The sequence below is a fragment of the Elgaria multicarinata genome, chromosome 4 (genome assembly GCF_023053635.1).
Source record: "Elgaria multicarinata webbii isolate HBS135686 ecotype San Diego chromosome 4, rElgMul1.1.pri, whole genome shotgun sequence".
NCBI classification, from domain to species: domain Eukaryota; kingdom Metazoa; phylum Chordata; class Lepidosauria; order Squamata; family Anguidae; genus Elgaria; species Elgaria multicarinata.
The window spans coordinates 47,774,091-47,801,854 of record NC_086174.1 but is presented as its reverse complement, the minus strand read 5'-3'; the positions used below and the strand labels follow the sequence as shown (position 1 = coordinate 47,801,854).

Below are 27,764 nucleotides of genomic sequence, written 5' to 3'. Positions count from 1 at the left end.
TCTTTAACTCAAATTAATAGATGCAGTCAAGTACCGAAAGTATTAATTATTAGGGTGTACCCAAAGTGGTATTACTAGAACGAAAGAGGTGGCTTTTCTTTTACCAAACAACAAAAAATGTTTTGTAGGAATGTAATTGATTGTCTCTTTAAAATAAAACTGGTAGGGAATCTATGGAATTATTCTGTGATAGCCAGAGTCAATAATATATTGTGGCCAAGTTCAAATTGCTTGCTTTTACTTTAGGTGAAGGAGGAATTGAGGGAGATGGAGACATCACCCGTCCGGAGAACATAACTGCTTTCCAGAATTTTGTGCAGGACAACACAGATCGCAAGGGGGTACATTTCTTGATGGCTGACGGGGTATGACCCTTCTCTTTCTCCTTTGTTTCCTGAGCTATTAAAGCAACTTAACTTTGTCATAGCGCTGTGATACTTAACTTACTGCAAGTGTGACGATGAATGGAGTTCATTCAGAAAAAGGTTATAACATTGGTTTACCTTTGGAAGTTAATAATTGATCAGTTTGTTTTATCTTGTTTTGGGTTGGGTTATTTGTGATTTTGTGGGCACTGAAATGGACCCCCTCCAAGTACATTGCATAGAGGTTCACAGAGTGTTACAGTAGAGATATGCTGTATACGACCTTGACAAACTGCAGTTATAATGTTGTTCTGTGATTATTGCATTGCTGTTCTTTTTGTACTTATTTATTTTAGGCATGGGACTTAACATTTGCAATTAACAAAACATAAACCTGAATCCTTATGCTCAAAACAGTTTTCTGGTCAGGAGAAAAACATCTTGTGAAGGGTCTAAAATGAGGACCACATATATAATTTTTCTGGCCTTGGCTGTCAGCCCATAATTTGTGACTGTCAGGATTCCCCTCCAGATGGTTGGTTCTATATTTAACATGACTTTGAACTCTGGTGGCAAGGGCAAGATCAGGGATGATCTCCCTCCCCAGTTCTAAGCTCACAACTGCCTCTTCATTCCTTCCCCGCTTTTTCATCGACTCTCAGTGCTAAGCAGCGCACAGCGCATTGGCTGCTGCTGCCCTCCATCAGTGCATCCTTGTCTATTCTAATCGGAGCTGTCAGCGCATGGGCTGCTGTGTGTGTAGCAGACCATGCTAGTGGCTCCTTTTGTGATGAGCAATTCTTAGGCGTTACAGAGGAATGAGGTGGCAGAGGGAAAGGGCTCTTTTATGAGGCATAGTGTGATGCAGGTGACACCCCCTTCTCCTGAGCTTGGAACCAGGGAGCCCCCCACCCCACCCCACTGCTGCTTCCTCCCTCCCCCCTCCGCCCCGCCAGCCCTTCCCTTAAAGCCAGAAGCAAGCTTCCTTCTCTCTTATTGGTTCTTGGAATGGGGGAGCAGGAAATTTGCATATGTCTCACTGGTTCATGCTGGGGAGGGCAGAGGAGCCAGCACATAGTTCAATATGTAGTGATTTGTCACATTCTCCAAAGTGGGAAGCATCTGTCACCATGGTGTGTGAAGAGTAGATTTGTTGACTGCTGGCCAAAAGCGTGTGAAGTGAGATTTAGTTCTCCGTTACATAGACCATGTTACTGGAAATGTTTGCCTAAGATTCAATGTTTGTGTGTTTCAGGGTTTCTCTGTAGAGGGGCAGGAAAACATCCAAGAGATTCTAAGCAAACAGCTGACGCTTTGCCAATTCCTCACAGGACTCTCCGTTATACGGACAGGTGCTGCCCCACTCTGTTTTGACTATCTCCAGCTTTTCCTTCCATCCCTTAGGGCTTTGGTGTTAAGTATTCTAAAGTCTAACTCCCCTCCCTCCTTGTGAAACATATGCTTTTACGGTATTTTGTAAGAGATAAGACTCTCTCCCTCTTTTATAATTATGAAGTGCTGTTTTTAAAATAAGATTTGGATTTGGAAACTAGTATTTTTCCTCTCTGCATTTCCTCAATTGAGGTGGCTTGCAAAATACGCCGTTCTTGTAGCAAAGCAATGGAGATCTTTATGTAGGCTCTGGGAATTCCTAGCGTGCCTTGGGGATGATTATGAAGACAGCATGGAGATTACTTGAGTCCCTTCTTTTCTATCTCACGTTTTCAGGGAATTAGGGAAAAGTAGTGAATGTGAGTGAGGTTTTCTACCTGGGTTGAATGACTGATTTTTGAAGATATGATTAAGTATCCAAGAATGTGTCCTGTGAGATCTCCACAGTATGTTCCTTCAAAATGTCAGTAGACGTGGATGGCTGGGCTGATGAATCTTGTACATGAATAGAGTAAAGGACAAACTGGGAAGACTTATATTCAAATCTCTTCTCAGCTGCCAAGCTCACTGTGTAGCTATAGGCTAGGCACCCTGTCTCAGTCTCCTCTGCTGTGAGAATAAATTGTGATAATCCCTTGTGAACCATCCTCAGTGCCTTGGTAGAAGGGTGGGATACAAATGTGGCAAACATTAAAAGAGTGTGTGCTTCTGTGCTTTGTAAGATGCTAGTTTCAATTTGCTTTTTCTGTTCCAGGAGGGCACTTCGTCTGCAAAACCTTTGACCTGTTCACACCGTTCAGTGTTGGCCTGGTGTACCTCTTATACTGCTGCTTTGAGCGTGTGTCAATCTTCAAACCTGTGACAAGCCGTCCTGCTAATTCTGAGAGGTGAGATGGCTGAAGCAGCGATCTCTTTGAACACTGCAGCTGTGACAAAAAGGTTGATACAACTGCAGCTTTGGTACAACCTCTGTGAACTGATTTCAGCCGGAAATTTACCCCTCTTGGAAGGGAGGGAAGAGAAGAAACTGCATTAGTGGTGGGGTGGGGAGAGAATTTGACCAAAAAAAAGAGGGATTATCAGTTTTGAAAGCTCAGCCCTATGCCGGTTTACATACTTCCAAGTAAGTGTGCATAGGATTGTGATCTGAGATACTGCAACTCATTTAGGACAAATTGATGTATCTCATTTTCTTGTCTTTAAAATGTCTAAACAGCGGTTCCTAACCTTGGGTCCGCAAATGTTGGACTACAACTCATCATCCCCAGACAACATGGCCAATGTTCAGGGATGGTGGAATCTGTACTCCGACAACATCAGGGTTGGGAACCGCTGGTCTACTGGGTTGAGTGTGTGTGTGTGTGTGTGTGTGTGTGTGTGTGTGTGAAATGACAAAGCCCTTTGCACTGGTGGAAATCATCAGGGGACTGGAAACAAAGCCGTATGAAGAGAGACTGAAACAACTGGCTATGTTTAGCCTGGAGAAGAGAAGATTGAGGGGAGACATGGTAGCATTCTTCAAATACTTAAAAGGTTGCCACACAGAGAAAGGCCAGGATCTCTTCTCAATCCTCCCAGAGTGCAGGACACGGAATAACGGGCTCAAGTTACAGGAAACCAGATTCCGGCTGAACAAAACTTCCTGACTGTTAGAGCAGTACGACAATGGAACCGGTTACCTAGGGAGGTTGTGGGCTCTCCCACACTAGAGGCATTCAAGAGACAGCTGGACAACCATCTGTCAGGGATGCTTTAGGATGGATTCCTGAATTGAGCAGGGGGTTGGACAAGATGGCCTTGTAGGCCTCTTTCAACTCTGCTATTCTATGATTCTATGAAATAATTAAATACCTCTTTCCGTGAGCTGTATGTATTTCACCTTACGGTTTAGCACAATGCATCAGAAGGTCATTATATTATATGAACAAACAGTGTCTGTCTCACTCTGCAGGTATGTGGTATGCCGTGGATTAAAGTCTGGAATTGATGATGTGAGAGACTATCTTTTCACAGTGAACATCAAGCTCAACCAACTACGCAACTCAGACCAGGATGTTAATCTTCTTGTTCCCCTGGAAGTAATCAAAGGTGACCATGATTTCTCTGATTACATGGTCCGATCAAATGAAAGGTGAGTTGTGAAAAGCAGTGCAAAGATACCAGAATCTTTGTGTGGCAAATACGGGGTCTTACTGGCTTTTGATTGTAGTACCCTTTGTAGGCAGTTTTAAAGCAATGGTAATTTTAGTCCTATCAAGAGAGGCATAACTAAAATTGTTGTCTGAACCAAAGTTTGTTTTTGACCTATTACTGGCAGGAAGTTTGATCCAGGAAAATTGGACACATTATAAGAAAAATTCTTGCTCAATAAGGTTCATATCCCAGACAGGTCAAAACCATGAACGATAAGTTAGGAAATTCCAACAGAACTGTACAAGTAAAAACATTATATCATTAAATATGAATTAATATGAAGAGGTGGAATTAAAGGAGTACTGTATCCAATCACATATCATGTTCAAATGTAAAACTAAAAAACTAAAGGGAAGATACTGGGTGCCCTGGTTCCCTGCAGGGAATAATCACTGCTGGCAAAAATCTGTGTTGGTGATGTATTCCCTGTTGTCTCTCTTTGTGTTTTTTTCAACTGAACGTCAATGATATTAAACCTTCCCCCTCCCCCCCGAACAAATAACAACCACATACCTACTGAAAAGTAGGTTTTCTGAAACAGCTGTTTTGAAGGAAGAATGTAAACAAAGTGTTCTTTAATGATATTGTAGTGCGGTTGGTTGTTATATACCAGACATCTTCCTTATTTTTTGTTCTTCTGATCCAGAAGACCTTCAGATAAGAAGTCCATCCAGACAGTAGATAACACGTTCTAAAATGGACTTGTTTTGTCTTTCAGACTCTGTGCTGTTCAGATCAAATCACTGGCTAAAATCCGTGCATTTGTTCAAGAGACGTGAGTGTATTTGTTTTTAAAGATGTGAGAGCAAGATTGTACTTATGTATTTTGCTGGAATTTAATGTTTGTATTGTTTGAAACAGTATACAGTCAGTTTCATTTGAATACAGCTTTCATTTAGTGGTGGGGTACAAAATTAAGTCTGGGAGGGACTTGTATAACAATAACTCCAACCTAGTAAAAGTTAGAAGTGTTACATGGCATTAAAGTCAGTGGCTCCATTTGTTGTGACTAACTTTTCCCATTGATTCCCATTGAACTTTTCCTCCTCACTGGGATGGAACCAGTGTGTTTCATGTTCAGAGTCTATAATACGATAGTATGAAACTTGTGCTACAACATTTCCATGGATATAGCCCTTAAAGGGCTGGTTCCATCCCAGAGAGGAGGAAAAGTTCAATGGGAATCAATGGGAAAAGTTAGTCACAACGAATGGAGCCACTGACTTTAATGCCATCTAACACTTCTAACAGTGTTATAGGCAATGAAACATGCGTGTTGACAGGAAAAAAAATTGATTGGAGGCAAGTGGGAGGGGAAGCAGGGACCTGAATTATCTTTTTGCCTGAAAATGTAGAAATGTTTACATATCCTTCCAGGACATTGAATGAACCACGGCAGGCTGATATCCGAAAAGAATGCATCCGACTTTGGGGCGTGAGTAACACCATGAAAAAGAGAACGATAGTCATGTATCCCTTGTGGTTCTTATCCTTTTTTTAATGCAAGGAGAGGGCTCTTGCATGCCAAATAGGGACAAAATATATTCCTTTGTCAGAGAGGATGATTTTTCCTTCAGAGAACATGGGACATGCTAGAGACTCTGCATATGGAGGCTCTGATAGTCAGATGCTGTCTTTAAAAGAACACAAGAAGAGCCTTGCCAAACCAGATCAATGCCTCATCTAGTCCAGCATCCCAGAGTGGCTTACAGATCAATAAAAACAAGACAGGCCCTGCCTTTAGGCTTAAAGTCTGAAAGACACAGCACAAAAGGAAAAAGGGAGGAGTGGGGAACGAAAGCAAGGAAACTTCCATTCTTAATGTTATACTTAATGTATACCAGTTATAGTGGAAATGGGCTGCTCACAGTTCACAAACAGGCCTTGGCAGGGCTCCAAACAATAGCCTGGTGATCCAACCTTCCTTGAAATGACTGTGATGCAGCTGGACATTGCGGTTCTTACAGGATGGGGCCCAGCTAGAATATACCAGCTTCTTCTCAGTCCTGCCACTGCAGGTAAGGCTTAGGGGCTCAGTTGATAATCTTCTCCCAGAACCAGTGGCCCTGCTGCTGTTCCTTGTGGGGCAGATGGAACTGATGGCTTCTGTGAGGCCTGGGGGGGGGGGGGATTTTGTTTCCCATGGCAGCCACCCACATGCCCCTAGGAAGCTCACCAACAGAGATTAAGCAGCAGCCCTCCCTCATAGATTGATCTCAACACCAGATGCCAAGGTCAATCTGGAGTTTCAAACATGAAGGCTCCATTTAGGTATCAAGGCTCATAACCAATGATGGAGGAGAGGTCCCTCAATTTGTCTCTAAGCAAGCGGCCATCACTATATTTATTTTATGGTCATGAATTCCATAAACTAACCATGCATTGTATGAAGAAGTACATTATATTGTTTATCCTGAATCTACTGTTGGGGTGACCCCAGGTTCCTGTTTATATATGAGGAGAGAGATAAATCTTTGTCCATTTCCCAAAAGACAGGGTTGCAGTGGAACTGAAATTGTTAATGATTTTCAGGGATAGAAAACATTTGCTAATACTAAGTTAATTGTAAAAGTATGCCTCCAATTAAAGCAGAGCTCACTTTAGTCACTCAAGCTTTATGTAAGCAGTCTCCTATGTGTAGCACCCATATTTTAAATGTCTATCCCTGACTCATAGGACAGAATAAGAAAATAAGGCGGTATCTTGGACAGTAAGCCTCCATTTCCCAGAACATGATTACTGACATGATTGAGTTGAATTGATCTATCACATCTTAATATGTGCTGACCCATTAATGGGTTACTTTTTTTTAGCAAACCAAATTGCAGTCACAGCCTCTGATCTGAATTGGGACCACAGTAGGGGGCAAAGGTTAATGCCTCCCTGTCCCCACTCTAAGGTTCTGATCAGGTCATTTGCACTTACTAAGGGGGTGGGAGGCATAACTGCTAGCTATGTATTTAAAGTAACATGCAGTTTGACTCAAGAGGGCTGATCACAGAGGTGTTGGGAAGAGGATTGAAGTGTGTGTTTCATCCTGGAGGGTGGGGTTGGGGGTAGGGAGCCGAGAAAAAAAAGTAGGAACATGAATTATGCAAACATTAAACACGACTCTTTTCTCAGTGCCTGTCTTTTCAAACGGGGAGCAAAGGTAAAATAGTGCAGTTTACTCTGAGAATGGTTCGATGGATCTGGCCTGGCCCTTGGCCCTTTTTCGATCTGGCCCTTCCCCCACTGGCATTCAGCCCCTGACAGGTTACCCAACACCAAGTGTGGCTCTCAACCCAAAAAAGCTTGCCTATCTCTGTTCTTAATTAAATTATTGATTGTGAGTAGAGAATCATGGTGCTGTGCTGCTCTTGTTAGGTTAACCTAAAATCAAAATGATTAGAGATATAACTTTGTCTCTAATCTATGAATAGTTACTTGGGATAATCCAACATTTACACCCTTTAGGCCAGAGCAATTCCCCCCCCCCAAATGTAACAACCATTCATTAAAACCACCCTGCAGATGGTGCCGTAGGATTAGGTACATTTTACAACTCAAGAGCTGAAAAAACCCAGCCAGTTCAGCTGAGCTTGATTTCTCTGCATGAGCCTTGAATTGTGGGGATTTTTATGGCAATATATTTTATAGGCTAATTATGTATTGCATGAAAAACTATTTTATTTCTTTGAAAAGGAACTGTTGTTCCCATTATTCACATTTGAACGAACTGCCAAAGTCTACTGGGCATTTTGCAGGCGTGTACAAAAGCCACCCAGGTGGCTTGTAATAACGCTTGCAAACCCCCACCACTCCTTGTGTTAGAATCTCCCATTCATGGGGAAGAAAGAGTGGGAGGACAAAACTACTTGTGGTACAAGGAGACTTTGATCCCACAATAGCATCGGAGAAAGTCAAGTTCCCTAACTTTTTTCTTTATCATAAAACGTTATATTTTAACCTGTATTTGCCTTGCCTTTCTTTTCATTCCCCCTTACGTACCCTTTGTATATGATGTACTGATAGCAAAAGATGAGATGGGATGGGGGAAATAAACATCATGTGAGAGCCAAATCCTTCTGGACTAATTGGTTCTTTGATTGTTCTAGATTCCAGACCAGGCCCGAGTCGCCCCATCCTCTTCTGATCCCAAGTCCAAGTTCTTTGAGCTAATTCAGGTGAGACTTTCAGCTTTTGTTGGTTTTGTTTGCTCAGATGAAATACATGCCCTTCATCATGGGACCGTAGAAAGCAAAGGTAAAAAAACAACCTTACAAGGCTTTATCTTGGCTGCTGTTCAGTTAACAGCAATAGATTGTCCTATGGTGTGCACAGTTGTAGGTTTGCACTTGAATATTATGGTGAGGTGCATCCATTTGTCCTGCCTATATACCACCAAAAACTAAGGAATACGTTGCACAAAGGTATCTTTGTGGTAGGATCAGCTCTTGTACAGGTGTTGTGGCAACTGGCCAGTGAAAGCAAAAGATTATGGTGGGGTTTTTTTTAATGCCGGTTGTTATGGTATCCCTGTATAGGACAGTACTACCTCTCTTACTTTTTTTGCTTCAGGGTGCTGACATAGAGGTCTTCAGTTACAAACCAACCCCTCTCAACTCAAAAACTTTGGAGAGGATCCGGCCTGTGTTGGATTACAGATGTATGGTATCAGGAAGTGAACAAAAGTTCCTTCTAGCACTAGGGGTGAGTGGTGATAACTAAATGCATTAGTGAGTTTCAGTGCGAAAGAAAAAAAGTGTATTTTACAGCAACACAGAGCTTTATTTAGAATTTCATTTAGTCCCTTGCTTCTGCTGTTTATATTCTGGAATAGATACGTTCTACTTTCTGGCTAATGTTACAGAGGTTGTTTTTTGGGAGTGGATCCCTTTGCCAGTCTCTCTCTGATATGTTCCAAGCCAAGTAAAAGCTTGTTTCATAAATTAACTACCTGATCCATCCTGTTGTTCTAATAATTAACTTCTCTTCTATGAAATGAAGTCTGTCACTCCTGAAGATAGGAAGAGAAGCTTACTAAACAAGCTGAATGTTTTATATTTTTATTCCTCTGCTGCTGACATCCTTTTTAGATGCTTCATTTTAAAGTATATCCTACCGTGGAAATATCTCTCTGCTGCCCCACTACCAAATGCATTCAAGAGCATGTGGCTCCTCAGTGAAGACCTCCAGTCCTTACTCTTTCCACTTTCCTGTTTGTTTACATGCAGAAATCTCAGATATATACTTGGGCTGGTCGCCCATCAGATCGTTGGACCAAACTGGACTTGAAAACAGAATTGCCACGAGACACCCTTCTATCTGTGGAGATAGTTCATGAGCTGAAAGGAGAGGTCAGAGACTGGTTTTCTTTTAGAAGGGGCTAATTTCTTCTGTCAGCAATTTAATGTACAGGACAGGCTGGGCGTCTGGTAAGAATTATAGCATTTAATGGTTTGGCACGCTTCAAATTGAACTTAGGATCACGTGTCAATTTACTTTGAATAAATATTCTTTACCTCCTCGTTTGTTTCCTGATTATCTGATAAACAGCATGACACTCTTTGATTAAAAATTCTATAGTTTCCCTTACTGACGCTAACAGTGAGATGGAAAACAGGTATATGCAGGCACATGTGTTCTTTGCAACATTTGCAAAATGCAGCAGCACTGTGTGAGTTCCCTGTTTCCTTCTCCCTAGGGGAAAGCACAGCGAAAAATTAATGCCATCCACATTCTGGATGCCCTGATACTAAATGGCAGTGATGTCCGAGAACAGCATTTCAATCAGCGGTAAGTAGAGCTTGGGAAATACTTGCACATATATTTTGAGGGTGTATGTGTGCTATTTAACTTGTTAGTCTGCACTGTTGAACACAGTACCCCAAACAAACACTAAAAGATCTTGAGGAAATCAAGCGTCTGAATATAGTACACTTTTTTCTTGGTCTCCACTCAATCAAAGAAGGTGAATCTATGGCAGAGAGGACAAGTGTTAGCACTGAGGAAGCAAATATTAAAATTTTGGGAATAGACCAGAACTAAAAGGATGCTTTTGCTGTGAGAGAGCAAATAGCCTTATCTACACTTTCCTGAAGTTTTGATAAATGGGCTGAACTGTTAAACTCACCAATCTTTAGATTTGTTACTGGATTAACTGTATAGCAAAGTTGATGGAGAACCCATCCCTATTGTTATCCTTCATTTCCAGGACCCTAAACTGCAGAAATCTTTCTTTTTGGTTCCAGAATTCAACTAGCAGAGAAGTTTGTAAAAGCCGTCTCTAAACCTAGCCGGCCAGATATGAACCCCATCAGGTGAGTGAGACCAGTTGAATTCTTGCTGGCTTCTGGAGTTGTAGTGGTTAAAAATATTTCATAGATGAGTCGAGTTCACAATAGGCCTACATGTTGATCTGTTCATTAGAAAGCCAGCAAGGATGAGAAAATTTCTGAGAAACACTTTTTCTGCTCATTTTGGTAAGTGAAGATCTCAGACTTGAAATAAACTGGCTTGGCTCCTGGACAAAAGAATCAGACCAAGGGCTGCCTACAAGATTCTGTTTCTGTGTACAGTATCCAATGGTGCTGCTCTACTTCAGCCACTGATGTAGCACTAATACATGCGTCCTCTAGTGCCGCACCAATAGTGTATACTGCTGGGGCTGGTTTTCCCACAAGTCCCATCACGCCAGCATACACTTTTGACATAGCACTACAGATATTGCCTAAAGATCAGCAAGCTGTAAATTCTACAGAGGCAAAAGGATGGTAGATCAGCCAGGGCACAGGAGAGAGCAGTCTGTTCAGCAGCAAAAGATCACCTTGGGAGCAGACTGTGTCATAAAAGACAGGTTGAACCTCTTCAGGTTTCTTATTTTCCTTTTTTAGGATAATGAGTTTAATTTGGAGTCCATTTTATGGAGTCCAGCAATATTTAGGAGTCCAGCAAGAGTGTTCTGAGAGTAAGATTTTTAAATGTAAATTCAGCAACACTTTCATAGCTTCCTTGTCATTCTGGAACTTCCAGTTCAGAAGAGGATGTAGTAACTCTAGTTATAGTGAGAGGTTGGAGCTAGTATATTATCCAGCTAATTGACTTCTCTCCACAGAGTGAAGGAAGTGTACAGGCTAGAGGACATGGAAAAGATTTTTCTAAGGTAAGTCTTCAGAAAATCTGGACCTGCAGGATTTATTCTGCTGGCCATAAAAGGAGGGTTCTGTTACTCTTTGGAAAACAAGGTTCCACTCTGTTCAGACGACATTGATAAATTCTGCATTTCTGGTAGGAATGGTTGGATTGCACAAAAGGAGCATACATATATTGGCCAGGAGGAAACTTAGTTGGCTTCCTGTGGCCACGTCTACAGCTTCCAGCATTATTTTTCTCAGGCCTGCAGAGTTCTCTCCTCTTCACTTTTATGGCATAAAAAAGAGTTGTATGGGTGGTTGCCTGCCGGGAGAAATATTTTAAAGATCAATACAATCATGTTTTGCATAATGGAATCCATAGATTGTGATGCCTTCCCCATTTTTTTTTTAAATCTCTCTGTGGTTTTGGCTTGCATAACATAAGAGAGTTTTGCCTGCTTTGTCTTAGCACTTCACAAAGTTCCCCACTGAGTCTTCTGGTCTGGTACGCTGCATTAAAATTATTTTTTAACCATTTCTGTAGCTCTTTATATTATTCAGTGTCCCTTAATGCTGTCATTCAGGGCTCCACAATTTCATTTTCCACACAATGGTGAGTGCCACCAGCCTCAGGCTTCCACCCAACACTGGAGCTGTAAGGGATAGATAATTCCCTTTCCCCTTGGCAGCCCAATGTTGGGAAGAAACCTGGGATTTGTTTTTTGTCTGAATCCAACTGTGATAACAAACCATGGATTGTTAACCACAAACAACCCACAGTTCACAATCCAAACAACCCAGAGTTCACACTCCAACGACAAACCATGGGTTCTCTTCATGGGTTTTTTGTGGTGAACATTGTTAGTGCAGCTGGATTCAGACCACAAGATAATTCACGTTTCAACAACAGCCCATGGTTCAATGACAACCCACACTCAAACCATACCCAGTACTTCAGTGTAGATTATCATGTTGTTTGAACCAAGTCATTATTATTTTTGATGGAGAGCTACAGTTGCGTTCGTGATTTGGCCAACACTGAGTTTAAGTCCTTGCGCAACACTGAGCAGGTTAAACTGGGCTGCCTGGTTCAAGCTGCTGAGACTTGTGGTTTGTGCATTTTGTATTTGAATGCTCCCTCTTCCCATTTTTTGGTGGCTCAGATTAGAGATGAAGATCATCAAGAGCTCAGGTGGAATGCCACGGCTGTCCTACACTGGCCGTGACGACAGGCACTTTGTACCCACAGGATTGTACATCGTTCGGACAGTCAGCGGTAGGTCCTTCTCTATTTTGGGTTTGCTTGCAGTGAAAATCAAGCCCAAGGCCTGGGATGTGTGTGCTCTGCTTGGATCGTTATTGTTCATTCGGCTTGAATAAATTATGTGGAAATGTTTAGTTTTTTTCATTTGCTTTTAGAAAGATTAAAATGAGTGTTGTTATCTCTTTGGGCAGTATGTTTTGGGGCTGCTCTGCCTCTGCTTCTTATATTGCGTTTGTGGGACCCATCACTTGTCCAACAGGACTTTTGTTAACCCCAGACTCAAGCAAAAATGCTCATTTCCAGATCAGGACAGATCAGTGGAACTCCCTTCTGCAAGCTCCGCTGACCTGTCCCATAAAAGAGAATTTCTACTTATTTGGGGTTATTCTTAGAACTGCAAAAGCCTCGTTCCACAAGCGGTGGGTCTCATGACTGCATAGCCTCAATAGGATGCTACTGTTGGGTTTGTAGCCTCTCCCATTCTGTCTGAAATTGTTATCCTAGCTGAGGTAACCTACACATGAAATGTTGGAAAGTGAGGGAGGATGGATTCTCCTGTTTGCTTTAATAAAATGAGGTGTGCAGAATTCTTGCAGAAGATTGCTGTAGTTAGTCTCTTCCTCTCATGTGCTTCCTGCCACCAAGTCATCCATCCAGAGTCAGCTTCTCATCCTATGCTTTCCTTAAGAACATAAAAAGTGCCATGCTGGATCAGACCAAGGGTCCATCTAGTCCAGCACTTTGTTCACACAGTGGCCAACCAGCCATCAGCCAGGAATCAACAAGGCAGGACATGGTGCAACAGCACCCTCCCACCCATGTTCCCCAGCAACTTGTGCACACAGGCTTACTGCCTTGAATACTGGAGACAGCACACAACCATCAGGGCTAGTAGCCATTGATAGACTTCACCTCCAGGAATTTATCCAACCCCCTTTTAAAGCCATCCAAATTGGTGGCCATCACATCTTGTGGCAGTGAGTTCCATAATTTAACTATGCGCTGTGTGAAGAAATACTTCCTCTTATTTGTCCTGGATCTCCCACCAATCAGTTTCATGGGATGGCCCCGGGTTCTAGTATTTTGAGAGAGGGAGAAAAATGTCTCCCTATCCACATTCTCCATACCATGCATAATTTTGTACACCTCTATCATGTCTCCCCTTAGCCTCCTTTTTTCCAAGCTAAACAATCCCAGTTGATGTAACCTTTCCTCATAGGGGAGATGCTCCAGCCCCTTGATCATTTTAGTTGCCCTTTTCTGCACTTTTTCCAGCTCTATAATATCATTTTTAAGTGTTTCTTCCTCCCCTGCCACTATTGAAACAAGGGCACTGCAAAGCCACAAAGGCAAGCCAAATGCCTGCCTAGTTCCAGTGTCCTCCATCAGCCACCTAGAACATGAGGTTGCCTTCCCTACTTCTCACTCCTTCTAATAGCGAGCTCAGCTCGTGAATGAATGCCAAGAGGATTATAGTCAAAATGGGGTCACTGAGAAAGAAGAGGGTGGTATCACACAGTTGGGGTAATCCCAGAATGGCAGAAGTACTAAAAAGGCTTAAGCGGCAAGAACCAAATGGGGCAAATAACCCCAAAACATCCCAATGAGGACTGAGCATGCTCAGTGTCTATTGATTGAACTTTCAGTGGCTTGCAGAGAGGCATGAATGGAAATCCAGGGTGGGGATAATAGAATGAAGAAGGTATGGCATGGCATAGGTAGCTGGCACACTAAGCAGACGTATAAAGTAAAACATCAAATTCCCTTTCTACAAATCTATGATGCCACCACACTTGGAATACTGTGTACAGTTTTGGTCACCACACCTAAAGAAGGACATTGTAGAGTTGGAAAAAATGTAGAACTAAAATGATCAAAGGGCTGGAGCAACTTCCCAATGAGAGAAGGTTACAACAGCTGGGATTGTTTAGCTTGGGAAAAAGAGTAAGGGGAGACATGGTAGAAGTGTACAAATTTATGTGAAGTGTGGAGGAAGTGGATTAGTTAGTTATGTGCCTTGAGGTTGTCTTCGACTTATGACGACCCTATGAATCAGCGATCCCCAGTTGTATCTGTTGTAAGCCACCCTGTTCAGATCTTGTAACTTCATGTCCGCATCTTCCTTTATGGAGTCAATCCATCTCTTGTTTGGTCTTCCTCTTTTCCTTCTACTTTCCGTTACTCGCCCCCGCCCCGATGAGTTATTTCTTCTCACTATATGTCCGAAGTAGGAAGTGGATAAGGAGGCATTTCTCTCTCTCTCTCATAATAGTGGAACACGGGGTGATCTGATGAAGCTGATTGGTGGGAGATTCAGCATAGATAAACAGAAGTACATCATCATACAGTGCATAGTCAAACTATGGAATTCACTACGACAGGATGTAGTCAGGGTCACCAATTTGGATGGCTTTAAAATGGGATTGGACAAATTCATGGAGGATAAAACTATCAATGGTTACTAGTCCTAATGGCTATATGCTACCTCCGGTATCAGAGGCAGTATGCTTATGTACACCAGTTGCTGGGAAACTTGGGTGGGAGGGTGCTGTTGCACCGTGTCCTGCTTGTGAGCCCGTGGTGAACAGAATGCTGGACTAGATGGACCTTGGTCTGATCCACCATGGCTTTTATATTCTTAATGTTCTTATTCTAAACTGAAACATGTACTTCCCACTTACTTTTAGCTAATAGCCATTGCTATTTGTGTTTCATGAGCTTGTCTACTGATTTTTTAAAAACCCATCACTCCTGATAGTGAACCATATTCAAAAATGAGATTGTTCTTTAGCTTTCTATGAATTTAGCTGGGCACATTTTAATTCTTGAAGTATTTGAATTAATAAACTGTTGTCTGTATTCACTTCTCCAAACCATATTTTGTTTGTCTTTTGAGCCATCCCAGTGATTTTTAGCTGGATTCTCTTTGGGGACACATTGAATTTGGTTTTTACAGCGGTAATCCTTGTAAAGCATCATGGGGGTAGCGGGAGCTACCCTGCAACTGCTAGAACTGTTTCTTAAGGGAGGCAATGCCAAAGGGAATTATCCAGATGTGCTTTAGAAGACCGGTTCCCTCTGGCACAGAAAATGTATCTTACATTTTTCCTTCATGCAAGAATACTTGTTAAATCTTACAATAGAATGCTCAATCAACATGGATTTTGCAGGATAGTTTAGTGAACAGGAAGGAAATTCCTTAACTGTCCTGTTCACAGATAGTTCCAGCAAACTCCCTCTTTGTGGATTCTTCCATGGAAAATGTAGTGGCACATTGGCCATAGTAGTAGTTTGCACATGCAGTGTGAGCTCTTAGAGTTCACATTGCATGTGTGAGCTCCTATCCCCGTCCTCCCACTGCTCGTGTGTGTGTGTGTGTGTACTCAATCTTTCATTTTTCATTTCTGTTTTGATGTTTCTGTTTTTGATCTTCACAGATCCCTGGACCATGGCATTCAGCAAAAATTCTAACAGGAAATTTTTCTACAACAGGACAACGCATCTGTCCACATACGAGCTGCCAGCAGAATCTGTTGCACCATTTCAGTGAGTACCATCCAACAAATATAGCCATGTTATCCATGAGGCGAGAGGCGAGGAGTGGCATCATATCAGCATTTCTTACTTCTGTATCAGCACATGGATCTCTCTCCAGTATTATTTAAACTGTGTGGTGATGACTCATAAATGTCCACAGAAGCTTTATTATCCAAGGAAACTGAAAACGTTCTGAACCTCTATACTTTACAAGGCATTGTACTCCTTATAGTTGGCTGTCCATGGTGGTAAGGTCCCCCAGCATGACTTGGATTGCATTTCACAGTAGGTGTGCTAGGACGGTCTGGATTCCTTGCAGCTTCTATCCTTCTGCAAAAGCACTGAGAAATTTAGATCTCAGGGATACTACAGACCTAAACTGGTTTCAGACTGGATTATACGTCATGATTTGACTCAGACAACCCTGGGGATGATATTTATAAGGATGCCGAGATATTTTTGATTAGACCTCTGGCCTCTTCAAAGAATTACAGTTCTTAGGTTCCAGTTGAAAGTACCTTAACTTTGTAGTGTAGAAAAACCTTCATTTAAAAGGCATGCAATTGGCTTTTTGGTGCTGGAAGAAATTGGTTAAAAATCCAATAAAAGGTAGCATTATATCAAGGCTTGTGGGATGGGGAGTGCGGGGAGGTGAATTCTGGATACCTGCAACACTTTTGGACAACAACTCTTCAAAGCACACTTGAGCACCCATGAGTAAAAGTAGAGGAGTGCAGTTTATCTATGAATCCAAACCAAAGGTTTTTATTCTGTGACCTGCCCTGTAGCCTGGTGGTGACAGGAAGTGACTTCTAGGTTCTGAATTCGAGGCCTTGCAGGTAGCGAGACAGAAGTAAGAATGAAGTAACTTGTAATTCCTTGAATCTACTTTAGTGATTCTCTTCTCTTTGGTTTTCCTAACTTTTAATTTTTGTCCATTAGTTATAAATTCTGCCACCTGTTGCATCTGCTTTGCTTGCAGCTTCAACCATGTTTCTCACCCACTTTTCTTCATTAGATTTCACTTATTTTGTATAAAATTTAATCTCATCTTACATTGAAGTTCTTTATTCTGGCTCCTTCTTACTGTTTTTCTCTGTCTCTATCTCCAACCCCAGTTATTCCTTTCCCCAAGGACCTGCATATTTTGGTGGCTCACTCTCCAAGCCAATGTTTGTGGTTGCTAGCAAACCCTCCATTCCCCACATCCTGTGGCCTGTGCAGGGAACTTGGAGGAGGGATGTTTACCCTTGTGCTGAGCTTCTGCAGAATGTACAAGAAGTGTCTTCTGCAAAAGCTCAGGAAAGGAGAGAAACCAACCCCCTTCACTTCTCCAAAAAAAGCCAGCCTAGCTCTCCGATCTGAGAGTGCCTGAGACCTGGGAAGTCCTGCTCACTCACTTCTAGTTTCCACCTTTCTTGCACCGATGGGTTTTGAGAGAAACTGCGGGGGCCCTCTGAATTCCTTTTGTCAGCTCGCTAAGCAGGCAGAGAGCAGTAACTCATTTATTTATATAATAAATAAATAAATAAATAAATAAATAAAATAAATTGCTTTCACAAACTTCTTTCCACCCTCTACCCCCACATTACATATATCCCATGACAGCATTTCGGCAGAAAACTTAAGCATGGCTCTAAAAACAATGAGAAGGAAAAGCTTGTGTGTGATTTTGACAACGGATGCATTGCATTATCATTTGTGAGCTTTAATGTTGCTGTAATTGGATGCTGATGTGTTTTCTTGTCACATTGCTAATATCACTCCCTTAGAACAGTGTAGCTAAATAGGCTGTGAATATTAAATGACAGTAATTGTTGGACTCGAAGGCTGCTGTGTCTGTGACAATTAGGTACTGAGTTTTTCTCCAGCATGAGAAAACAGCAAACTAGGAAGAGATTCTGAGCCCAGGCAGGTGACAGTGTGACAGATCCAAGAGAAGGTGTTTAAAAAATAAATAAATGTTAGAATGTACTAAACTTTTTTTTATCTAAAATGTCAAGTTTGCTGAGCAGTCAGTGTTGCTACGGCTCCTGCTGTGTCCGTTCTGATTGCTGGACCTTCTGAAGTCTCCTGTAAAGCCTTTTATGGATCCTTGCGAGATTACCTCTTTTTCCTCACTCTAGAAGAAGCCTAAATATATATATATATATATATATTTTAGCTCTGTGTGTGTTTGGTTTCCCTTCCTTCCCACTCAAAAGACATTGATTCTCTCCTTCTAGTCAGTGTTTTGACTCGAGGCCATACTAAGGCTGTTTCTCTTAAAACAACTTCTTTTTATAGGCCTCACTGGGGTGTCTCTGTCTGCAGCAGCAGCCCTTTAGTTTTTGTATCATGCAGAAATGATCGATGGTCTTGGCAGAGTTAGGCCTTCTCTTAAGCCATAGGTGTAAAAGTAGCAAAACTTTTGTTTTACCATATGACTGACTTCCAGTACTCCTGCATAAGATGAACATTCCCACTTTAGAGTTAACCAGCAGATCCCTTCTCCCTCTTGCTAAGTCTGCCATAATGCCTACTGCATCAATGCAGTGTGAAACAAAGACATGGCCGTAGTATAAATGAAGTACCTTATCAGCTGCATCCAGTTGCTAGAAGCAGCAGAAGGTAAGCCTGTGTGGGCTGCTTGAATGTTTACTTTGGAGGCAGCCGAGAAAACTGCATAACACAGAAGGCCCAGCAGATAGAGATGCAGCCTGTAAGTCTGAAATTCCCTCATCCAGGACTGAGCCTCAGCTATGTCACGTCACAGTATAATATTTCTGCAGAAAAGCCAATGAACAACTTGGGAAAATGTGCAGCAAAGTCTGGCTGAAGAGTCAGTCATCTAGCCAGGCTTTGAGTAGTGAGGGGATATTCTTGTACTCCCCATGTCCTTCACTTTTCCTTTGCTTTTTCCTTTACTCACCCATCATGGTAGCAAAGGGAGAAGGGATGCTTGGGGACCATCTTTGTCAGAATATTACAAAATATTCAAATGTAACAATAAGAAATAACATACTAATTTGTATCAAATTGTACACAGCATTTGAGCCTGTTTGGCATTCAGTCAGGTTTTAAAAAATCACTAGAGATGATTTAGTACCTAATCTGGGGGGGAATCCACACGTTGTACTCAGGGCGCTTCCATCCGCCCCCAGTGCATCCCGAAAACGATCGTGTAGCTTGCCTGTAAAAGAGACGAGGAAGAGGCGGCCTTGCCGCCGCCGCCACCCACCTCCCTCCTCGCCGGAAGAAGGCGGGGTGGAAAGCGGAAGAAGCTCTCCACCCCTCCTTTTTCTGCCGAGCTCTGAGCCAGCCAGCGAGGAGGGAGGTGGGTGGCGGCGGCAAGGACGCCTCTTCCTCGTCTCTTTTACAGGCAAGCTACACGATCGTTTTCAGGGTGCACTGGGGCCGCATGGCCTCAGTACGACGTGTGGACTCCCCCTAGGTTTCTCTGAGATCCTCTTGTACACACACACACACCACCAAATGTCTTCAAAAAGAGCACCTGTGTGGCCTATGAAGGTTGACCCTAAAGACCTGCCTTATTCTGCGTCAGGCTCATTTAACCTGATACCGTCCATTTTGACTTGCATTCCTTCTTCATCAGTGACTCAAGCAGAGGTCTTTGCCCTGCAACCAGGGGTTGGAAGGCGATATATCTATATATCTGTATGTATACAGTCTGCCTCCATCACTCGGGTCAGTTTTCTGTGCTGATTTCTTATCTTCTTTATCCACAGCATTTGTTACTTTGGTCGCCTCTTCTGGGAATGGGGGGATGGCGTTAAAGTGCACGACTCTCAAAAAAGGGAAGATCTGGAGAAGCTATCCAAAGAAGCAGTTTTATCCTTCATCAGACAACATTCACCCTACGACCAGTCTCTCATCAGGTCCTGGGGGCCAGGGAATGAGCCTCGGTTGGAATCTTCAGCAGCCGATTAGAACGAGTTTCTTCTAAGCACTTAGTGAGCCATGAAGGAAAACTGTTGTCACGGCCAGATCGGGTGGTAGGGGACTCAATGCAAAACCAATGGAACAAGTCTTCAGACTGCAAAATAGCACTGTACATAAGCGTCTGCTCCGGGCAGCTTATGCTGCTGGTTCCATAGAGGCAAGACTCCTGGAGCAGTGGACATTCTTCTGGATTGATCCTCACCATACCTTTCTAGGGCTTTTCCCACCCGTGCTTTGAACACCTGGCATTTGGACTCCCATGTAGCAGGTAGCACAGCAAAGAAGAGGATGCACACAGCTCCCCGGTAGCATCTGTAAGAGTGGAGGACTACGTGGCTGCCGACAAGTCTGCTCAAGTGGGGAAATGTGGACAGAGGGAAGAGTAGGTGTTTTTAATGGCCTCGCTTTCATCTCTTGGTTCCTCTCTGCATGTTGCGCTTAGTGTGAGCCCATTGAGAAGTTCTGACTCTTGCAATACCTGTCTCCTTTGCGTGTGGCTCCAGCCTGGGGGTGCTGGTGTCTTAGCAAGAAGAAATCAGAGCAATTAAGGTCTTGATTGTAATAGTTTAGGTGTACTTATTGCCAACAGTGTCTTGTGACTCTGTTCAAAGTTGGATGTTATGCTTCTATGCAAAGTAAATCTGTTATGCTCTTTCCCACTCCCCACATGCAGGTATGCAACCCCAAGCAGTTTCATTTTTGAAATCCACAGGCTCTGACTAGATCTAGGAAGATGTTGTGCCTTTGTCTGTGCTTGAGGCATACCCAATGGTTTTCCTTTGCTCAGAAAGTTGGGGAAGTTTGGGGTTTAGAGGATTGGTGCTTTTGAGAAGCGTATGGATTGATCCAGTGTAACAGCCAGCCCTCTTGGGGAGAGATCGCTTCCTCGTGGTCTTTTTAAATCTTAAACTAGGGAAGGGAAACTTCTGTATGTCTAGATCAAAAATTCTGTCTGGAATGAAGTCACGGAACTGTGACTAGGGAATCATTCATATTTTCTCTAATTACCCTTACAATGTAACCTCTGCCTTTGCAAGCTGTATTTCAGCACTTGGGTTCCCAGGTGCTGAGGCCAGGAGGCCAGCTGAAAGAGCAAGATTGTGCTTTCCCCATGTTGTCATTTTATTAAGGATCTTCGGAAAACCTGGGTACTGTTTTCTAATGTGAGCCAGCCATTAATATACAGCAAAAGGCTCTAGAATTGGTGAAGTCACTGAAATATTTGCCCATGTTGGCAAGAAGGGAACATTGACTCGAGGCAGGGTTTGGCTAGGTTGTGCCTTAAATAATTTGTGAAACCTCCTATAACTGAAAGCACCATCCAAGTCTCAGCCCCTCTCAGATCTAAGCAGCCAGAACAAGAAATGGACAAGGGATACAGAGTTCAGATGTGGGGAAATATAAGTTTCTAGGCAAGGTACAGCTCTATCCAAACTGGGCAACACAGAGCCCATTTTAAATTGCACGCAATCCCAAATAAGCCTCCTTATAAGTAGTTCCTATGATCTTGTGCTGTTCGTTGAATTTGAGTGAATCCCAGTCAAGAGTGAATAGGTCCAGCCTTCTGAGCCTATTCAAGGTCAACAGATGTTCAGACTTCACTTTAATTATCAGTGCTTTTTATGATTGCCCCTTGTTTCTAGATTCCTTTACTGGAAAATGGTAATGGAAGCAATTCTAATTTGGAATTTAAAGCTGCCCTCCTTGTAGAAAGGGTTTAGTTTCTGTGGATCAGGCATCAGCAGGGGAGGCCGCTTTATATTGGAGGTTCATCATTGGAGTCCAGTATGCAGTACGTAGCCCCAAAGCTAATATTCTGCTTTCAAGTTGATTTTGACAGGAATGGCCAGGTTTCAAATCCGATTGCCTTCCTGGGTCTTTGTCTGAAGCCTGGGCAGAATACAGGGCAAGCTTAACCTCAACTCATTAAGAGATGCTTTAGTTCAAGTGGGAAGAGACAATGGTAAATCATTAACCTGCAATGCCTCCAATGTGAACTTCATAGTATTGGTTTTAAAAAGTATTTGTTTTAAGGAGCAGCAGGATGAGATTTTGAGCCACCTACTTTTATGAGCCTCATGTGATATCTGATAAGCCAAAATGAACCATTTTGCTCTTGATTCGTTACTGTAACTGACAGTGAGTGTTCTTGATTTTTCAGGGGCATGTTCCCAGCTCAGGACCTCCTTGCATGCTGGCATAGAGTCTTTCAGAAAGAAGATACTGCCGCAAGACCAGGGCCCCTGTTTTGTTCTCTATATTATTGGAGAGTAAGAGGCAAAGGAAGGTCATGTATTGGGAGGCACAATAATATCGGAAATGTCTGCCCTCACTTTATTCACCACTGCTATATAGCTGTTGTTCCTTTTCTGTAGGGCTGGGAATTGCTGTTAGTAAAGGCTGCAATGTCATCTTGGGGTCAAGATTCTTCCATTCCGAAGTATACTACTAGGGTCTCTGGCTTTTTAAGGCATTTCAAAATCTAACTCTTTAAAGGCTGCATGCCTGAAGAGGACAAAGACCCTAACAGCTTAATTTCAGTATTTGAGAATGACTTCTTTTTGGTAATTCAGAGCAGAAATACCCTTAGCATGGAGGGGATATTAAAAAGAATGGAATGTCCCTGTGGGTAATTCAACCTGCCCTCGCCTGTTCTCCTACCAGCCCACAGCGGGGAGAAGGTCAAAAATGTCTTGCTGAAAGGAATGTTTACACAATGTGTTCTGTGAAGCTGTGTATCACTTGTGGTTATTTCTCTTCCTTTTTCGTCTGTGCATTGCCAATACAATCCTTATAATTCAGAAATATCCTTTGTTCTTGGCTGAGATGAATTTCCCAGAGCTCTGCTGTGCACACTGGCCCGAGGAAGAAAACCTTGCTCCGGCCTGAATATTTTCTTAAAGAAATGTGAATAGAGAGGCTGTGATCTGCTCATCTTGCCGCCTTCTCTGAGTTTAGATAAACCCTGGTAGTTTGTGAATGCTGACTGCTTTAGCTTGTATAAGAATACAGATCGTTTCAGCTATTGAAACCTATCAGCACGTTCCTACCATTCACCCATTATCATAATTATCATATCAAACTCACTTTGGTCTGCAGAAGATGGACCATTCTGTTGAACTCTGTTATACAAATACATAAACTAATTCAGCCTTTTTACTTGGCACTATTATTTGTTTAGGCAGCAACAGAAGGGAAGTAGAAGGCAGATGACCCCCTTCTGAGCTTAAGGGCAGTATTTATTCAAGTTTTGGGATTGGTTAGCATGCTCCCTGCCCTGCTACCCCCAGGAAGCCCTCATGTCCTGTGCTGCCTACAGGAGTTCCACCTCTACATGGGCAGCAGCAGAGGAAAGTGGAAGGATGTGGGAAAGGGAAGAGAGGGAGACTGGGGAGGCTTACTTGGAGAAAAGCCTTATTTAAATAAAGAAGTTTTCATCTTCAAAAGGCCTGACACTGGAACAGTTCAAGGGGCTGTTTACACTTGGGTAGTTTCTTAAATGAAGGCAAATGGAACCATTCCTTGAGTATTCCACTTAGAATAAATGTGCATTTATTAACTGTGTTTATATGGATACCCCATAAAATAGTGGTGCAGAATCTCTTTCAGTCCGAGGGGCGAAATCCATTTTGGAGAAGCTCTTGGGGGCTGTATTCCAGTGGTGGGCAGGGCCAAAGATACCAGCACACATTGTAGCTTAAAGCTCTTACTGCCAGGAACTAAGCCTTAGAGGAGCCATCTCAGGCTTTTGGAATGGGAGTACAGATGGACGGGACTGCACAATGCCTTTGGCACTGTGGGGAGGGGCATGGCCATCTGAGGAACACTGGAGGGGGCCAGATTTATCCCCTAGACCTGAGGTTCTGCACCCCTGCTGTAAAAGAATCCATCATACAATAAATACTATTAAAAATGAAGACATAATTAAAATACACGTTACTGAGAGACCCAGATTATTAAGTTATTTAAAAGGCCTGTGTGAATAGAACTGTCTTCTCTTGGCACTGAAAAAAACCCCATAAAATGGCACCAGGTGAATCTCTCTAGGAAAGCTGTTCCATTTCTAGGGTGCCACTCCTGTAAAGGCCCTCACTTCCCTAGTGGCCAATTGGAGGGCTCCAACCAAACTTCAGCCTCTTCTCCAAAACTGCCTTGTGCTGTTTTAATTTTCCTCAGATGTTGATGGTGAGGATTTCCTATGGTGAATTAGAGGTGTCACAATTCATTGGCTTGGAAAGCTGATCACACCCATGAGACAGTCTGGTGAGGGAGGAAAGAGGTATCCTAGTGAAATCATTAGCAGATCTCTGCAACCAGCTGTTACATTGTCCAGCAGGTGTAAACTACGACAACCAACAGCACAATGGCTGCTGAGAGCACGACGATCTTGCGATTCTCACGGCGAAGCACTTTTAATTCTTTCTCTGAAAGAAGAAAAAACAAAACACAGTCAAGGTGCTACTTTCACTTCAAAATAGGACAGTCAAAGCCTCAAATTTCTTACCACGAATCTGTCAGAATCAGGATTTTCAACATCTCTCAAGCAGTCCCATGCAGTGGCCAACTACCACAGGCATTTTCTATTTCTTTCAGTGCTGCCTCTACCAACTACTGCTGTAGAACTTGAAGCGTATAACCCTTTTAATGTTCTTTAAGGTTTTCAACTGCCCTTTGGAATGGGGGTTGCATTTTTCTTATTACAAATATGTGCTCCTTTTTTTCTGCTGCATACCTTGCAGGTGGATAACTTCTTCAAACCAATAAAATAATAATAATAATAATAATAATAATAATAATAATAATAATAATAATAATAATAATAATAATACGACAGGGCCTGAAACATAATAACAGACTGGAATAAATGTCAAGTCAGAGTCTAGAGGCCTTGTTCTAAGCACTGTGTTAAGGTTTCACTTCACACTTGATGTGTGCCTGCCTGAGATTTCCATACTGCTTTACAAAAATGGAATAAAAATAATGGTCTCCATTTTGGTGGTGGTGGGGGGCTTCAGATGTACAGAGACTCCCTATACAATTAGACCTGGTTCACTGACATGACTTTCACAATCAGCCTGTAGCTTCTGCTTAATCCTTTCAGGGATACCAGAGGACAAAAGAAAAGGGCTCTTGCACACAACCCAAATATGAGGCTTTAATTTAATCCATGAAATAACAGAGGATTGTGATGGTAGGATTCCTTTTGGTGTGTGAGAATAAAATATCTGTCTCAACGGAAGCATACTTGAGATAGCATCTCAAACGGTCAAAACAATGTTTTGCTAGTCCAGTTACTTAAGACAAAGGGTGGGATGAGGAGAAGAGACAAACTTTTGAGATGCCCAGGAATCTTTAAGCAGGAATCGCAACATTCTTATGACTCCTTAGAGCCAAGACTCTTAGATCTACCTGTAAAAGAACTCTGTGCAACTTGGAAGGTTAGGCTAAAAGCAATTAGTTGTATAATTATCTAACCTGACAGATGAATATAAACGTTTTATTTATTGATGTGTGGGTCATAAGACTACCTTAAGCAGAGGCAAACCTGTCGCTGCAAAAATAATTATTGGTTGATGTAAGCTTCACTGACTTAACCGCAGGACCACTCTGAATTGCGTATAGCATTTTCTAGGCTGTTTATCTTTAGATCCAACATGTCCTTGCTGACTATAAAAAGTGGAGTGTCTATGTTGCCTGGCAGCTTGGTTACTTTACAAAGAAGGTGTGCACTTCTGCTAATTCTTCAGAAGAAACAGCTGTGTGAGTTCCCTGCAGGTCTGACAAGCCTGGCCAGTCCCCAGAGCTGAGGGTCCAGTCTGTATTGGGCATCTCAGCCTAACTGACTATGTGAGCATAAAGTGGGATAATCCTGAGATCCTTGGAGGAGGGAGGATGGGATATAAATGTGATAAATTAAACCTAGCTCAAGATTAAGTCAAAGGCTATTCAACAGCTGCACTGCAGCTGCTGTTGTACACCTACTCTCTTCTCCTATGCAGCAGTCAAGCTTATTCAGAGACAATTTTGGTGCTTTTGTAATTCCTGAGAGAGGTGAGACTGCAGGGACTGCTTATGTGACAATAGAATCATTGTGGCTGACTGCCTTGGCGGCAGAGGTCAGAGCGCAGCGCAGCGGGCGACTGCTAGAGGAGTGTGATTTTAATGGGTAGGCTTGGGTGTTAATACAACAGCTCAGGCGGACGTCCCTTTGTATTTGCCAGCTCCCCGATGGAGGCAGCTTTACAAGATGAGCCCCGCGCATTAGAACACAGGCAAACAGACTCTAGCCCCTTGGCTGAAGGGGAGCTCCCATTGCAACTACGTTATTATGGGATGCTTCTCCTTGCGACAACATGGCACACAGCTCCCTGCCCTGCCCTGCCCTTGAATGCTGGAGAAAAACATTAGGAAGAACCTTCCAGTGCTGAACTGTTCTTGATACATATGCTGTGGCAAGGCGGCTATGAAATGTCATTCCGTTGAAGATATATTTTTTAAAGACTTTCAGGCATTTATCATGAATAATAGTAGGACCTTTACTGCAACCAGAGGCTGTGATCCTACTGGGGCCTTTCTAATGCCAAGGGGCATTTTACACATTGCCAAATCAGGGTTTTCCACAGAATGTAAACTCAACAGGGACCCAGCCGCACTCCATCACAGCTCCCTGGTGAGTTGACCTCTGTGCTATGCACTTGGGTTTGCAAACACGAGTGTGCCGCTTTCACATCTTTAGGTGTAGACCTTTATGTATTTAAAAGTTTGCAATGGCTTTATGAGACATGGCCCTGAGGTTATTTTCAAATCCAGATAAGGGAAGAAAAGAAAGGTCGGTACAATTGAGATTTACAATAATCCAGCAGGTGGCAGCACAACCCAAATAGTCAAGGATAGATCGGGAGCTAACCAAGGAATTATTACTGGGGCCTTTCCAGAAAGCAGGCAAAAGAGCAAGGATTAAAGGAGCACACATCCAGTCGAGGCTAGTAGTATTGTAGACTTGTTGCAGAGGAGACTGCCTCTCTGCAACCTTTCTTTCTTTAAGACTATATATATGTATTGCAGAGCAGGATTAAATAGTCTAGAACTAGGACTAAAGGCTGCAACGTGGCAAGAGAGAGCCTTGGCAAAGAGGGTAGCCACCCTGGCTTCCTTTTCTTGCACTTCAAAAGGCTCTATTAATACAGTGGGGAATCACTCAGCCTATAGAGCGGGGGGGGGGGGTGGGTGTGTGGAATCATGAAAGCATAAAACTTACCCAGAAAATCTAGAGAGAGAAAGAATGTCACTCAGAAATAGTGGTATCATGGGCAGTAACCAATCCTTGTGCAATATGGTATACACCTCTGTTTCAAATGTAATGGATGTGCCTAACTGAGGGAAGAATGGCATTTCCCCATCACACGACACTGAGGATGATGTTGGGGAAATGGAGTTCTCCTGCTATGATGACAAACAGGGAAAGACATTTTCATTCTCCCCCAGCAACTTGCATCCCTTGATGTCATTGCTTCCAGGTGCTGCTGGGTTTCCTGTGTTTTTGTTTGCCCTAATTAAGCTGTATTGGCTTCCTCCTGGAACCACTGCCTGCTGTCTCTGCCAATTGCTTATTGCAGCTCTGTCTGCCAATTACCTCTCGGACCTAGGATGCTACCATACACCTACATAGGACAGGACTTTGCACCCGCACAAAGTGCAAAATAAACATCCTGCTAAACATGTAGAATCTCCTTTACCAAAAGCTTTATCCAAACCGTTTCCCCTTTTTCTCTGTCACATATATGCTTTCATTCCCATAACAGTTCCCGCAAGAGAGAACACTTAACTCAATTTCTCAAGGGCCATTTTCTTATCAGGAGGGTACTCTGTCTATGCTTTTCAATGTTTGATGCAGAAGAGATTTAATGTAAGCACCTTTTTATTTTCTCACTGGGGGCACTAGAAGTTAAAAGCCTA

The 27,764-nt window shown here is 42.7% G+C and overlaps 2 protein-coding genes across 6 annotated transcripts in view; one reads left to right on the top strand and one right to left on the bottom strand.

The window, feature by feature from the left end:
• Positions 1-22,967, top strand: part of CMTR1 (cap methyltransferase 1) — a 44,602-nt gene extending 21,635 nt beyond the window's left edge. For all 4 annotated transcript variants that reach the window (XM_063124195.1, XM_063124196.1, XM_063124194.1 and 1 more), the window contains 15 exons: positions 247-365; positions 1,621-1,717; positions 2,512-2,644; positions 3,709-3,888; positions 4,669-4,725; positions 5,328-5,385; positions 8,048-8,116; positions 8,511-8,642; positions 9,167-9,289; positions 9,637-9,728; positions 10,184-10,252; positions 11,047-11,094; positions 12,229-12,341; positions 15,767-15,875; positions 19,595-22,967. In XM_063124195.1, the coding sequence (XP_062980265.1) occupies positions 247-365; positions 1,621-1,717; positions 2,512-2,644; positions 3,709-3,888; positions 4,669-4,725; positions 5,328-5,385; positions 8,048-8,116; positions 8,511-8,642; positions 9,167-9,289; positions 9,637-9,728; positions 10,184-10,252; positions 11,047-11,094; positions 12,229-12,341; positions 15,767-15,875; positions 19,595-19,796 (1,601 nt within the window). In that variant the 3' untranslated portion in view covers positions 19,797-22,967. The remainder of the gene's footprint in view (positions 1-246; positions 366-1,620; positions 1,718-2,511; positions 2,645-3,708; positions 3,889-4,668; positions 4,726-5,327; positions 5,386-8,047; positions 8,117-8,510; positions 8,643-9,166; positions 9,290-9,636; positions 9,729-10,183; positions 10,253-11,046; positions 11,095-12,228; positions 12,342-15,766; positions 15,876-19,594) is intronic.
• Positions 22,968-23,654: 687 nt separating this feature from the next.
• The window catches only part of CCDC167 (coiled-coil domain containing 167), a 31,817-nt gene continuing 27,707 nt past the window's right edge, over positions 23,655-27,764 (bottom strand). The window contains exons 4-5 of one of the 2 annotated variants that reach the window (XR_010025369.1): positions 23,744-24,232; positions 23,655-23,711 (exon numbers count right to left, since the gene is read on the bottom strand). Coding sequence is in view for 1 of the 2 variants with exons in the window: in XM_063124193.1 (XP_062980263.1) it covers positions 24,129-24,232 (104 nt within the window). In the remaining variant the exon portion in view is untranslated. The other variant, XM_063124193.1, reaches the window with a different exon arrangement.